Consider the following 12,752-nt stretch of genomic DNA (forward strand, 5'->3'; position numbering starts at 1 on the left):
AGAAATGGAGAGAGGAGGGGAAGACAGAGAGGTGGAGAAAAAGACACCTGCAGACCCACTTCACCGCTTGTAAAGTGACTCCCCTCCAGGTGGGGAGCCGGGGGCTCAAACCAGTATCCTTACACCGGTCCTTGCACTTCGTGCCATGTGCGCTTAACCCACTACACCACTGCCCGACTCCCAGATAGAATTTTTAATGTAATTTTTATTTATAAAATGGAAATATTGACAGGACATAGGATAAGAGGGGTACACTTCCACACAGTTCCCACTACTAGAACTTCGTATCCCATCCTCTCCATTGGGAGCTTTCCTATTCTTTATCCCTCTGGGAGTATGGACACAGGATCACTATGGGGGAGGGGAGGGTGGAAGGTCTGGTTTCTGTAATTGCTTCTCCGCTGAACATGGGCGTTGGCAGGTTGATCCATACTCCCAGCCTGTTTCTCTTTCCCTAGTGGTACAGGGCTCTGGGAAGGTGAGGCTCCAGGACACATTGGTACGGTCTTTTGCACAGGGAAGTCAGGCTGGCATCATGTTATACTGCTGCTAACTATGTTCATGAGTCTTCCATGCCTAGAGAAAAATGGATCATTGGTATTTGTTGTGCTTTCTTCATCTGAAAAGGACAGACTTTCTCCTAGTTGTTAAATCATTATCACTTATTGTATCCAAAGTAGTTTGGATTTATAGCATCTGGCCTCAAATTGAGGAGAAAATAGATCTAAGGTTTAAGTGGGATCTAAGTTAACCTTAAGTTTTACTGCATTTTACTTGTTCGATGATTATAATAGAGGTTGTCATATGGGACAATAATTGTTCTTTAGTTGTCACAAATACTTTTGCCAGTATAACTCTTGGCCAAGTGTACCTTCTGCACCCTAAAAATAATTTTGGTCCATACTCCTAGAGGGATAAAGAGTAGGAAATCTTCCAATGGAGGGAATGCAACACAGAATTCTGGTGATGGGAACTGTATGGAATTGTGCCCTTGTTATCTTACAATTGTTAATCATTATTAAATCACCAATAAAAATAATTTAAAAAGGAAAAATGTGTCATTGGCAAAAACAGCTGTAATGATTAGTTAGGTCGCTAAAATATAACCACTTTAAATATCACTCATCAAACATTTGACTGATTATATAATGCTAGATTCCTGTCTGTATTTTCATTCACTTACCACCCTAGCCATGGAATGCAATTTAACAATTAGCTCATATTTTAATTTTCCTATTCAAGTAGGGTTTTCTTTTGCCCATGAATATTATATATATAATCATCCCTGGCAAGATACAGAAAACCACGTAAGAGTCCATCAACAAATAAATAATAGTAACGATAGTAGTGGTGGTGGTAATAGTGGTATATATGAGATAGTCTGAGTTTAGCTGCCTGGTTTATAAAAAAGACAAAAAAAACATTGGTAGACTATAAACTTCTTATGCATGAGGCCTTGGTTTTGAGCACTAGCACATACATGAGGGAGAGTACTGACAATGGAGTACTTCTGTGTTATCATTCTGTCTCATCCTCTTTCTTTGTGTAATAATAAAAAAGCTGGGCTAGAGAAGTTCTTCAGTTTCTTCCGTGTAACGCCCCAGGCTCATTCCGTGTCACTTCATTAGATTTTTTTTTTAAAGGAAAATGGCACACAGTCCCTGATATAAGATAAACAAGTATTAGGGATGTAATGTACAACTTGATGACTATAGCTAACACAGTTGTACAATATATAATACAAATTAAAAGAGAAAAATCTAAAGCACTCTCATCACAAGAAACATTTTTTCCTTTTTCTCTTTATTTATATGAATATAAATATAAATAAACCTACTACAGAAATCATTTCACAATATATCTAAGTCACACCACATGTTGCAATATGTTATTATGCAAAAACACTAACTACATGGAGTATTAATACCAAATCACTTGTAATAATGTTCAAATTAAATTATTACAAGTTTTAAGTGTTCGCCTGATTCTGAATGCATTTTGATGAGCATCTATTAAAATTTTGACTTTGGACTATCAGTATAGTGAAATGAATATTTTTTAAGATTTATTTATTGAAGATTAATGGTTTACAGTCAACAGTAAAATACAATAGTTTGTACATGTGCAACATTTCCCAGTTTTCCACATAACAGTGCAACCCCCACTAGGTTATACTCCACCACCACAGTCCAGAACCCCAGTCTTTTACTTTGGTGCAATACTGTTGGATAGTATGCCAGTTCCCCCTGGCTTCTGCTTAACCATATGCCTACATAGGGATAGATTTAATCCCATTCAAAGCTTTGGTCTATTTACATAAATCACTTTTACATTTACATAAAGCACTCCCTCCAGGGCATTGGTGGTTCAGTGATAGGATTCTCGCCTGCTCCACCCCCTCCTTGTCACACTCTGATTTTCACCAGTCACTTTTCTCTCCACCCTCTCTATGTCACATCCTGTTTCCACCCTACTTGGCAAGTATATATAAAGACAGCATTGTGAGTTTTACAGTACCTAGAGTTTAGCTTAGCTCGGCTGCGTCCTGCATGAATAAAGAGATACTGCCTACAGCTCAACCATGAGTCCCTGGTCGTCTGTTACCCACCCGTGAAGCCAGCCTGGCGAAAACAACATAACCCGTCGAAAACAACACAATACATTAACTCCAGTCCAAGTTCTGCTTTCTGTTTTCTCTTCTGATCTTGTTTTTCAACTTCTGCCTATGAGTAAGATCATTCCATATTCATTTTTCTCTTTCTGACTTATTTCACTTAACATGATTCCTTTAATCTCCATCCAAGATGGACTGAAAATAGTGAAATCACCATTTTTAATAGCTGAGTAGTTTTTTCATTGTGTATATATACCACAACTTGATCAGCCACTCATCTGTTGCTGGACACCTGGGTTGCTTCCAGGTCTTGGCTATTACAAATTGTGCTGTTATGAACATAGGTATACACAAATCTTTTTGGATGGGTGTGTTTGGTTCCTTAGGATATATCCTCAGGAGAGGAACTACAGGCTCGTAGGGTAAATTGGGGACCTTTCTTATGTAAGGTGAGTGTTTCACACTTAAGTTACTTCCCTAAGTCACATAAGCTCTGATTTTTAATCAAGATACTTGCTACAGAAGCAACTACATAGTGTAAATAGTCTATCAATTCATTTACTTAATGTAGGTTGATTATTTTCCTGATCAGATTTTATTGGCAAATATTGATTTTAAACACATTAAACATCTGAAGTATTATAGTTTATAAATTCATTAGCAATCCAAAACACTACTATTCCACTTCAGGATATAATGTTGTTTGCTTTTTGGCTTCTGATTGATTATTGTTTTTTAATAGTAGACCTGCAATAAATTGAAATGTATGGAACATACTGAGTTGCTGAACCATTCAAAGTAATAAATAGTTTTACACAGCCTTAAAGTCTGGACCAAAAAAATGATAATCATATCTAAAATGATAAAAAAAAATGATGAGATATATCTATTACTAACCACATCAAAAAAAAAAGAGTATTTCTAAGGGATGGCAGTTGGCTCACCTGGTCAAGCACTCACATTATCATGTACAAAGAACCAGGCTGGAGCCCCAGGCTAACACACAAAAGCATCTGCATGGGGAAAGCTTCATAAGTTCTCTCCCTTCTCTTTGTCTCTCACCCTCTAACTAGAAGAAAAAAAACAGTGGCTGCTGGGAGTAGTGGAGTCATGCAGGCACCAAGACCCAGTAATAACCCTGGTGGCAAAACAAACAAAAAGAACATGCCATTTCCTAAAGTGGCAATGACTATACTAACTTTTATCAATTAAAATCACTATTACAAGTTAATTTTAATAAATGACTTTACATTATTAGAATTCAAGTAACTGTATAAAAGCATTATGCAAAATGAAACAGCCAATATTAGAAATGTACTGTGTTGGGCTGTGGAGATAATATAATGCAAAGGACTTTTATGCCTAAAGATCTGAGGTTTCAGGTTCAATCCCAAGCACTACCACAAGCTGATCAGTACTCTGCTAACTTTCTCATGCTGTCTCTCCCTCCACTTTTCTCTTTCACTAAAACAAACAATTTTTTTTAAAAATAGAAATTTACTGGGGCCAGGCAGTGGCGCGCCTGGTTAAGTGCACATGTTACAGTGTGGAAGGACTCGGGTTCAAATCCCTGGTCCCCACCTGTAGGGGGAATAGCTTCACAAGTGGTGAAGCAGGGCTGTAGGTGTCTGTCTGTCTATCTCTCTCCTCCTTCCCTCCCAATTTCTCTGTTTCTATCCAATAATAAACAAATAAATAAATAAAATTAAAAAAATAGAAATGTGGGGCCAGGTGGTGGCACACCTGGTTGAGCGCACGTTACAGTGCACAAGGACCCAGGTTCAAGCCCCTGGTCCCCACCTGCAGGGGGAAAGCTTCACAAGTGGTGAAGCAGGGCTGCAGGTGTCTCTCTCCCTCTCTATCACCCCCTTCCCTCTCAACTTCTGACTGTCTCTATCCAACAAAAATTAAAAAATTTAAAAAAAAAGAAATGTACTGTGTTAAATATGAATACTGTGTAGTGGTCACATATTACAGGTCTATATCTAATTAAAGTTCAAGCTAGTCCTACAAAGTTAAAAACTTAGTCAATAATTTAAAAAAAAGATAAAGCAGAAAAACATAATCTTCAGGTCTTCTAGGTCATTCACATATAGTATCATGCTATATTTTATTAAATTTATAAGAAAACAGACACGTGAGTTACTAGTAATAAAAGTTTCAAAAGTAATATAAAGTGTTAATCATAGTATAATTTATTCTTACCTCTGAACTATAATCATCTGCTGTGGTTGAAATTTCACTTTCTGGCTAAAATGAATAAAAATAATTACGTTAACTCTTTAATTTTTTCCTAGTTATTATTACACTCTACTATTGTACTTTACTTCTTCCTAATTAGACTTTACTAAGCCATTATAATAGACACATATGATAAAAAGCACCAGAAAATATCAATAAACGTAGTAAAAATTATTCACAGTTATAAAATTTTCATTCTGGAATTGGTGAAATAGCTCAACTAGGAGACTCTAACTATTGTGCCATATAAGTAATCCATGTTCAAATCCCATAGTACTGGGGGACACTTTAGTGCTACAGTATCTACTACTATCTTTGTCTCTGATCCTTTCTATCTGGGGAAAAAAAAAATGGCCTAGAGCAGTGAAGATGAGCCACAAGTAAAAAAAAAAAAAAAAAAAAAAAAACACCTTTCATTTTCATTCTGATAATTCATCAAGATGGCAAAAAAAAAAAAAAATGTACCTAAAACTTAATCTGTAAACATTTTTTCCTAAATATCAAACTGACAGAGGCACTTTCACACAGGGTCTTAAAAAATACTGCAATCATTTATAAAAGTATCAAAAACATCATCCTTCTAATTCTTGTTTCTCTTTATTTTTAACTTTTATTTATATTAACTAACTAATACAAGATACAGTGGGAGGGAGAAGGAAAGGAAGGGAATGAAGAAGGGAAACAGAGAAGCAGAGCATCACTCTGGCGCATGGGATGCTGGGGATCAAAGCAGTGACCTCATATTTCAAAGTCCAGTACCCTTTTTTCACTGAGTCACTTTCCCAGATCCTCTTGTATCTCCCTTAAGTAAAAATAAGCTCAATTTCTCAACTGAATCATGAGGGGCTGGGAGGTAGCTCAAAGAGCAGAATGCATACTTTTTGAAGCATCATGATCCAAGTTTGAGTCCTAGCACCACAGGAATGTCATGCATAGCACTATGAATGGAGGAGCAGTGCTGGGGTATCTCTCATGTTCTCTGCCTCCATTTGAAATTAAAGGGGAAAAAAAATTCTCTAAGTACTGGAATTGTGCAAGTATGAAGTAAGTACCTGGCACCAATGGAAAATAATAAAATAATAATAATCGGGAGCCAAGCGGTGGTGTGCCTGGTTAAGCACTTATGTTAGCATGCATAAAGACCCTGATTCAAGCTCCTAGTCTCCACTTACAAGGGGGAAGGCTTCATGAGAGATGAAGCAGGTCTGAAGGTGTTTTTTTTTTTATCGTTGTTGTGGTTATTACTGTTGTTTGTTATTGCTGTCATTGTTGTTGGATAGGACAGAGAGAAATTGAGAAGAGGAGGGGAGGACAGAGAGGGGAAGAGAAAGAGAGACACCTGCAGACCTGCTTCACCTCCAGTCCTTGAAGTTTGTGACATGTGTGCTTAACCTGCTGCATTACTGCCTGACCCAAATGGAGGTATCTTTTTATTTATCTTCCTCCCCCTCTTCTCTCTGTCCTAACAGAAATAAAGAAAAAATAAAGGAAAGAGAAAGAAAAAATATTTTCAAATAATCACCATATATTGATGCTTGAAAAGTTAATAGTGGGCAGGGGTACACAGAATGATAATGCAAAGAGACTCTCATGCCTGAGGCTCCAAAGTCTCAGATTCAGTCCCTGGCACCACCATAAGCCAGAGCTGAGCAGTGCTCTGGTTAAAAAAAAGAGAGAGAGGAGAAGGAGAAGGAGGAGGAGGAGGAGGAGGAGGAAGAGGAGGAGGAGGAGGAGGAGGAGGAGGAGGAGGAATACATAGGTATACACAAATCTTTTTGGATGGGTATGTTTGGTTCCTTAGGATATATCCCCAGGAGAGGAATTACAAGATCATAGGGTAAATTCAGGGCCTTACTTATGTTAAAGTGAGTGTTCCACACTTGTTATTGCCCGAAGTCACATAAGCTCTGATCTTTACTCAAGATACTTGCTACAGAAGCAAGTAATCACTTGTAATAATGTTCAAATTAAATTATTACAAGTTTTAAATGTAATTTTTATTCATAAAATGGAAAAAGGAGGGGTGGAGAAGGAAGGGAAGGGAGGGGAAAAGTTAGTAGCAATCTGAAGAAAAATAAAAGATTCTGATACTACTAACACCATCACAGCTTACAAAGCACTTACAAAGACATTCTACTTTCATCCTAACATGTCTAGAATTTAGATCTAATATTTATTATTTGCCATGCAGGTTGCCTGGTGGCAGCATTACAAATCCACCACTCTTAATGGTCATTCTCTCCTTTCCTTTTTTTTTTCCCTTTCTATTTTTACTTTATAGAACAGAGAGAAATTGGGAGTGGAGGGGGAGCTAGAAAGGAAGAAAGAGACACCTACTTCAATGCTGGAGAAGCATCCCCTATGCAGGTGTGAGGTGGGGGCTCACCCACATCCTTTTACATGATAAACTGTTATGTGCTCAACTGGATATGCTACCTCCAGGGCCTAAACTATTTTTTACTATAAAAACCCTCAAGATTAACTCACTTATACATTTTAAACAGATATTAATTTCTTTTTCCAAAACATATTGATTGAAATGCATGTTGTGTAAAAAAAAAACCTCCAGTACAAATGATAAAAACAAATAAGATGTTCCTTGCACTCAAGATGCTAAGGCTTTTGTATAAGCCAAAATAATTACTTATTATGCAAGAAAGTAACAAATACACCATCAAAGCAAACCAAGTATCAGTGTTGTTGTGTTATACTAAGTCCAACTTCAACAAAAAATTATGACACACGGGAGTCAGGCAGTAGTGCAGTGGGTTAAGTGCAAGTGGTGCAAAGTGCAAGGACCTCCCTGTTCTAGCCCCCGGCTCCCCACTGCAGGGGAGTCGCTTCACAGGCGGTGAAGCAGGTCTGCAGGTGTCTGTCTTTCTCTCCCCCTCTCTGTCTTCCCTTCCTCTCTCCATTTCTCTCTGTCCTATCCAACAACACGACATCAATAACTACAACAATAAAAAAAAAATTTTTTTAATGGGCGGGAGTCGGGCGGTAGCGCACTGGGTTAAGTGCAGGTGGCGCAAAGCACAAGGACCAGTGTAAGGATCCTGGTTCGAGCTCCCCAGATACAGGGTAGTCTCTTCACAAGTGGTAAAGCAGGTATGCAGGTGTCTTTCTCTCCCCCCATCTTCCCCTCCTCTCTCCATTTCTCTCTGTCCTATCCAACAACGACGACGTCAATAACAACAATAACACAAGGGCAACAAAAACGGAATAAATAAATATTTAAAAAAATAAAGAAAAAAATGTACAAAGAAAAAAAAGAGAGAGAGAGTCGAGAGGTAGCGCAGTGGGTTAAGCGCACATGGTGCAAAGCCCAAGGACCAGCGTAAGCATACAGGTTGGAACCCCCGGCTCCCCACCTGCCAGGGAGTCGCTTCATAGTTGGTGAAGCAGGTCTGCAGGTATCTTTCTCCCCCTCTGTCTTCACCATCTCTCTCCATTTCTCTCTGTCCTGTCCAACAACAACGACATCAGTAACAATCATAATAATAACTACAACAATTAAACAAGGGCAACAAAAGGGAATAAATAAATATTAATTAAAAATCTTTTAAAAAAAAAAAAGAATGATGCCTTACCAAACAGAGAACATCAGTAAAGAGGATAAAACAAACAAAGAAAAATCCTAAAGTTAAATGTAAAGTAAATGAAATGAAAAATTCAGGGATCACCTGAGAACACAAGACAAAACTAAGATTACTTTGGGAACCCACCAAGTCATGAGTGAGGGCAATGACATGTGGCTTGTGGACGGAGAGGGCCTTAAGGAAAGGCTCCTGGGGCTAAAAGCCCGTATCTACTTGAGAGCGGATAGTTAACAGTCTAGCAGTTTGCCAGGTGAGGCAAACTCATCCATTCTCTATATCCACCACCCAATGCCATTCTTCTCCCTCATCTCTTTAATCTGGAAAATTTCACTAAAGAGAGGGAAAAATAGCATTGATGGAGGGGCTTTTTTTTTTTTTTTTGAGGACTTTCCATATCGAGGTACACTATGCTAACCCTTACCACTACTACTACTACCCTATTCTTACTTTTAAAACTACACTACCTATGGTTCCCATACTATTTCTCTAACACAAAGGTTGTCTTGCCTACTTCTTGGTCTCTAGTTTACATTTCAAAGTTCAGTTTGGTTATTGCTTTCAAGAAATTTCCCCCAATAATATATACAAAGCTGACTTAGGCATTCCCCCAAACTCTTGAGAATCAAGTGCATAGCTGTTAGTATAGCACCGCACCAAGTCAGAGTACATGCCTATTTTAAACTGCCTTTCCCACTAGACTGACCTTCCTTGAAAACAGAAGTTATCTTTATTTACCTTTGTGTATTTAGTGATGAATCACTGATGTATTATAACTGTTCAATGTCTACTGAGTCAAGCTCATAAAAATAGCACAGGTAGGGGGCCAGGCTGTAGCGCAGTGCGTTAAGCGCACATGGCGCAAAGCGCAAGGACTGGGTAAATCAGATACCGGTTAAAGCCCCTGGCTCCCCACCTGCAGGGGGGTCACTTCACAAGTGGTGAAGTAGGTCTTAGGTGTCTATCTTTCTCTCCCTTCTCTGTATTCCCCTCCTCTCTCCATTTCTCTCTGTCCTATCCAACAACAACAACAGATATAACAACAATAATAAAAATAGCAAGGGCAACAGAAATGGGAAAAATGGCTGGCAGGAGCAGAGGATTCGTGGTGCAGGCACCAAGCTCCAGCAATAACCCCGGAGGGGAAAAAAAAAAATCGCACAGGTTGCTAAAGAATATTGCTATAACAATAATAATTTTAAAATTTATTTTTAAAATGATTTTCATTATCTTTATTTATTGGATAGAGATAGGCAGAAATCAAGAGGCAAGGGGAAAATTGATAGGGGGAGAGAGAGAGAGAGACCGACCTGCAACACTGCTTCACCACTTGCAAAGCTTTCCCCTTGCAGGTGGGGACCAGTGGCTCGAACCCAGGTCCTTGCCTACTGCAGCATGTGCACTCAACCAGATGATTTTCTATTTAAATTCTAATGTTTAAAAACCTGTATACTTACTTCAATAGAGAAGACCTGATCATGTTTAATTATTTCTTCACTGTGTGAAGTTCTAGTTAATGTGGGTTCAGAAGTCTCAGTTGATCCTGCTCTCTGAGAAGTATTTATGTACACTGAATCACCTTGTGCTTGCTCAATATTCAAACCAGGGTATGTTGACACATCAGGTACACTGCTTAAATTTTTCCTCTTCTTTTTCTGTTTCTTAGAAGGATTTTGTCCATCAGCTTGAGCTTTCCTTTGTCGAAACAAGGCAAGCTACAGAAACAAAAATTGTCATTATTGTTAGAAATATTTTTCCCTTATCACCACACACACACACACACACACACACACACACACACACACACAGCAGCTCTGAAGTAGCTTTCTTTAAGAGAAATCAAGTCATCACTAAATTAACCAAACAAAGGTGAATTTAATCTTTAATGTAAGAGTAACTACTGAAAAAACAGTTAAAAAAAAAAAAAAGTATAACTATTAAGACTGCAAAGAAACTAGGTACTTGTGAATATCTGCTGTTATATGGAAAAGAACTTAAAGTGTCAACCTAAATAAATAAAATCATGTGTCAACAACTACAATATAAACCATCATCCCCCAATAATAATGATAAAAAAGAAAAAGGATAAAGATCATTGCCAAAAATAAAAGGAATAGAAAAAATAATAAAATTAGTCAGGAGTTAAGTAAAATAAGGGAAGCAAAGCCTTTAATCTGTTGTTTGGTTCTCAGTCTCTAGGTGGAGTTTACATGGAAATACAGGAGTTCTAAATGCATTTGCTTTGTCTAACTTCTGGGATTTCAACTAATTTGTATTACATATAACTAATGTACTAAAATATTTATATATATGATAAGAAACTATAGCCTTGTTTACAGTGAGAAATGTGAGGAATGACTTCAATTTGGATAGTAGTGTTTCACAATCTTTAATTACATCTCATTGCCAAATTTTTTTAGCTATATCAGTGTCACCTAAATGTCTACTTAGCAGATTTTAACTTGCATATTTTTCTTATATAAATTTATCCTAAAAGTTCTGAACCTTCTATCTCTAGTATAGAAAGTGACTTCCTGGGAGCCTGGCGATGGCGCAGTGGGTTAAGCACCCGTGGCCCAAAGCACAAAGACTGGCTTACAGCACCCGGCTCCCCACCTGCAAGGGGTTTGCTTCACAGGTGGTGTAGCAGGTCTGCAGGTCTCTATCTTTTCTCTCCCCCTCTCCATCTTCCCCTCCTCTCTCGATTTCTCTTTGTCCTATCCAACAACAATAGAAATAACAATAACAACAATGACGATAAATAAGGGCAACAAAAAGGGAAAAAAATAAGTAAAAGGGGAAAAAGTGATTTTAAAAAGAAAATACAATAAAATCAAACTATATTGTTAAATTATTACATACAGCTGCTAAAGGAAGTGTTAAATTGGTATTATGCATATATGAGCATCAAACAGACTTCTGGCTTATTAGCTGATGGACTTAGAAACATTTGAAGTCCCCCCACACCTAATGACAACTAATTTTTGACAGGAGGGGCTCAAGACACTAGATGGAGAGAGGAGAGTATCTTCAATAAGTGGTGTCAGGAAAATTGGTTTGAAATGTACAGAAGAATGAAACTGGACCACCACATATTACCATACACAAATGAACACCAAATGCATCAAAAACATGGACATTAGACCAGACAAAAACCATAAAATACATAGAAGAAAACATTGGTATAACACTTCACAGTCTCTGCTTTGGAAACATTTTCCAAGATTCAGTTCAACAGCAAAAACAAAAATAAAAAGTAAACCATGGGACTATATCAAATTGAAAGTTTCTACATAGCAAAGGGAGCTATCACCAAAACAGAAAGACATTCTTACAATGATCTTTATACACCATACATCAGATAAAGGGGTAGTAGCCAAAATATAAAGAACTCATGAAACTCAGCAAGGAAAAACAAACCAACAAAATCGGGAACAGGGGCTGATAAAACAGTTCACTTGAACAGTGCTCTGATTTGTCATGTGCAAAACCCACTTCATTGATCCACACTTCACTGAAGGAAGCGTCAGTGCTATAGCATTTCTGTTGCTCCTTCTCTCCCCCATCCCTCTCTGCCTTTGTCTCTATCTGAAAAGTCACTGGGTGATGACAAAAAATAGTTGGGAGAGGACATGGACAGATCCTCACCAAAGAAAAGATATAGAAGGCCAACAGACAGACATATGAAAAAAAAAAAATGCTTAAAACTCACTCATTAGAGGCTCTATAGTGGAGATGTGAGGTTCCTGCTGTCTTAGGGTTCAAAAAGACAATCGATAGTTAATGTTATCATCACATTGTTTGGTAATAGGGTTAACTTCAAAAAGTCCTTTTGTTAGGGTTTGCTGTACAGTACCCAGCATCTTGTATATAGCTGTGCTATTGGTTGCTTCTGATCTACTTGGTCTAGGCTTTTGAGAGAGTCTGCATATCAATTACACAGCCTATATATTGAAAAGATTGTTTGTGTTTTGAAAAACTTCGAGACATACAATAAATTTTCCCCCTCTCGTATTAATTAACTAGTGATTTATATGACTACATTTTACTAGGAGTGTACATAAACACCATTCCCACCACCAAAAGACTGTGATCCATCCCTCCCACCCACTCCCACCCCCCACTGGCCCAGGAAGCTGCATGTCTACCCCTCACCACAGGGTTTTTACTTTGGTGCCCTACTTACAATTTGGTCAGGTCCTGCTTTTAGTTTCCCTTTCAGATCTTCTTAATCAACTTCTGTTGATGAGTGGGATCATCCCATACTCATCTTTATCTTTCTGACTTAGCTCACTTAACATAAT

General features: G+C 38.0%; 1 protein-coding gene across 1 annotated transcript in view; it reads right to left on the bottom strand.

Annotated features, from left to right (window-relative positions):
* AKAP9 (A-kinase anchoring protein 9) overlaps window positions 1-12,752 on the bottom strand; it is a 197,529-nt gene that overhangs the window by 151,024 nt on the left and 33,753 nt on the right. Inside the window, exons 2-3 of the mRNA XM_060196249.1 lie at window positions 9,906-10,163; window positions 4,820-4,864 (exon numbers count right to left, since the gene is read on the bottom strand). Coding sequence (XP_060052232.1) covers window positions 4,820-4,864; window positions 9,906-10,163 — 303 coding nt within the window. The remainder of the gene's footprint in view (window positions 1-4,819; window positions 4,865-9,905; window positions 10,164-12,752) is intronic.

This window comes from Erinaceus europaeus, chromosome 8 (assembly GCF_950295315.1).
Source record: "Erinaceus europaeus chromosome 8, mEriEur2.1, whole genome shotgun sequence".
Taxonomy (NCBI): domain Eukaryota; kingdom Metazoa; phylum Chordata; class Mammalia; order Eulipotyphla; family Erinaceidae; genus Erinaceus; species Erinaceus europaeus.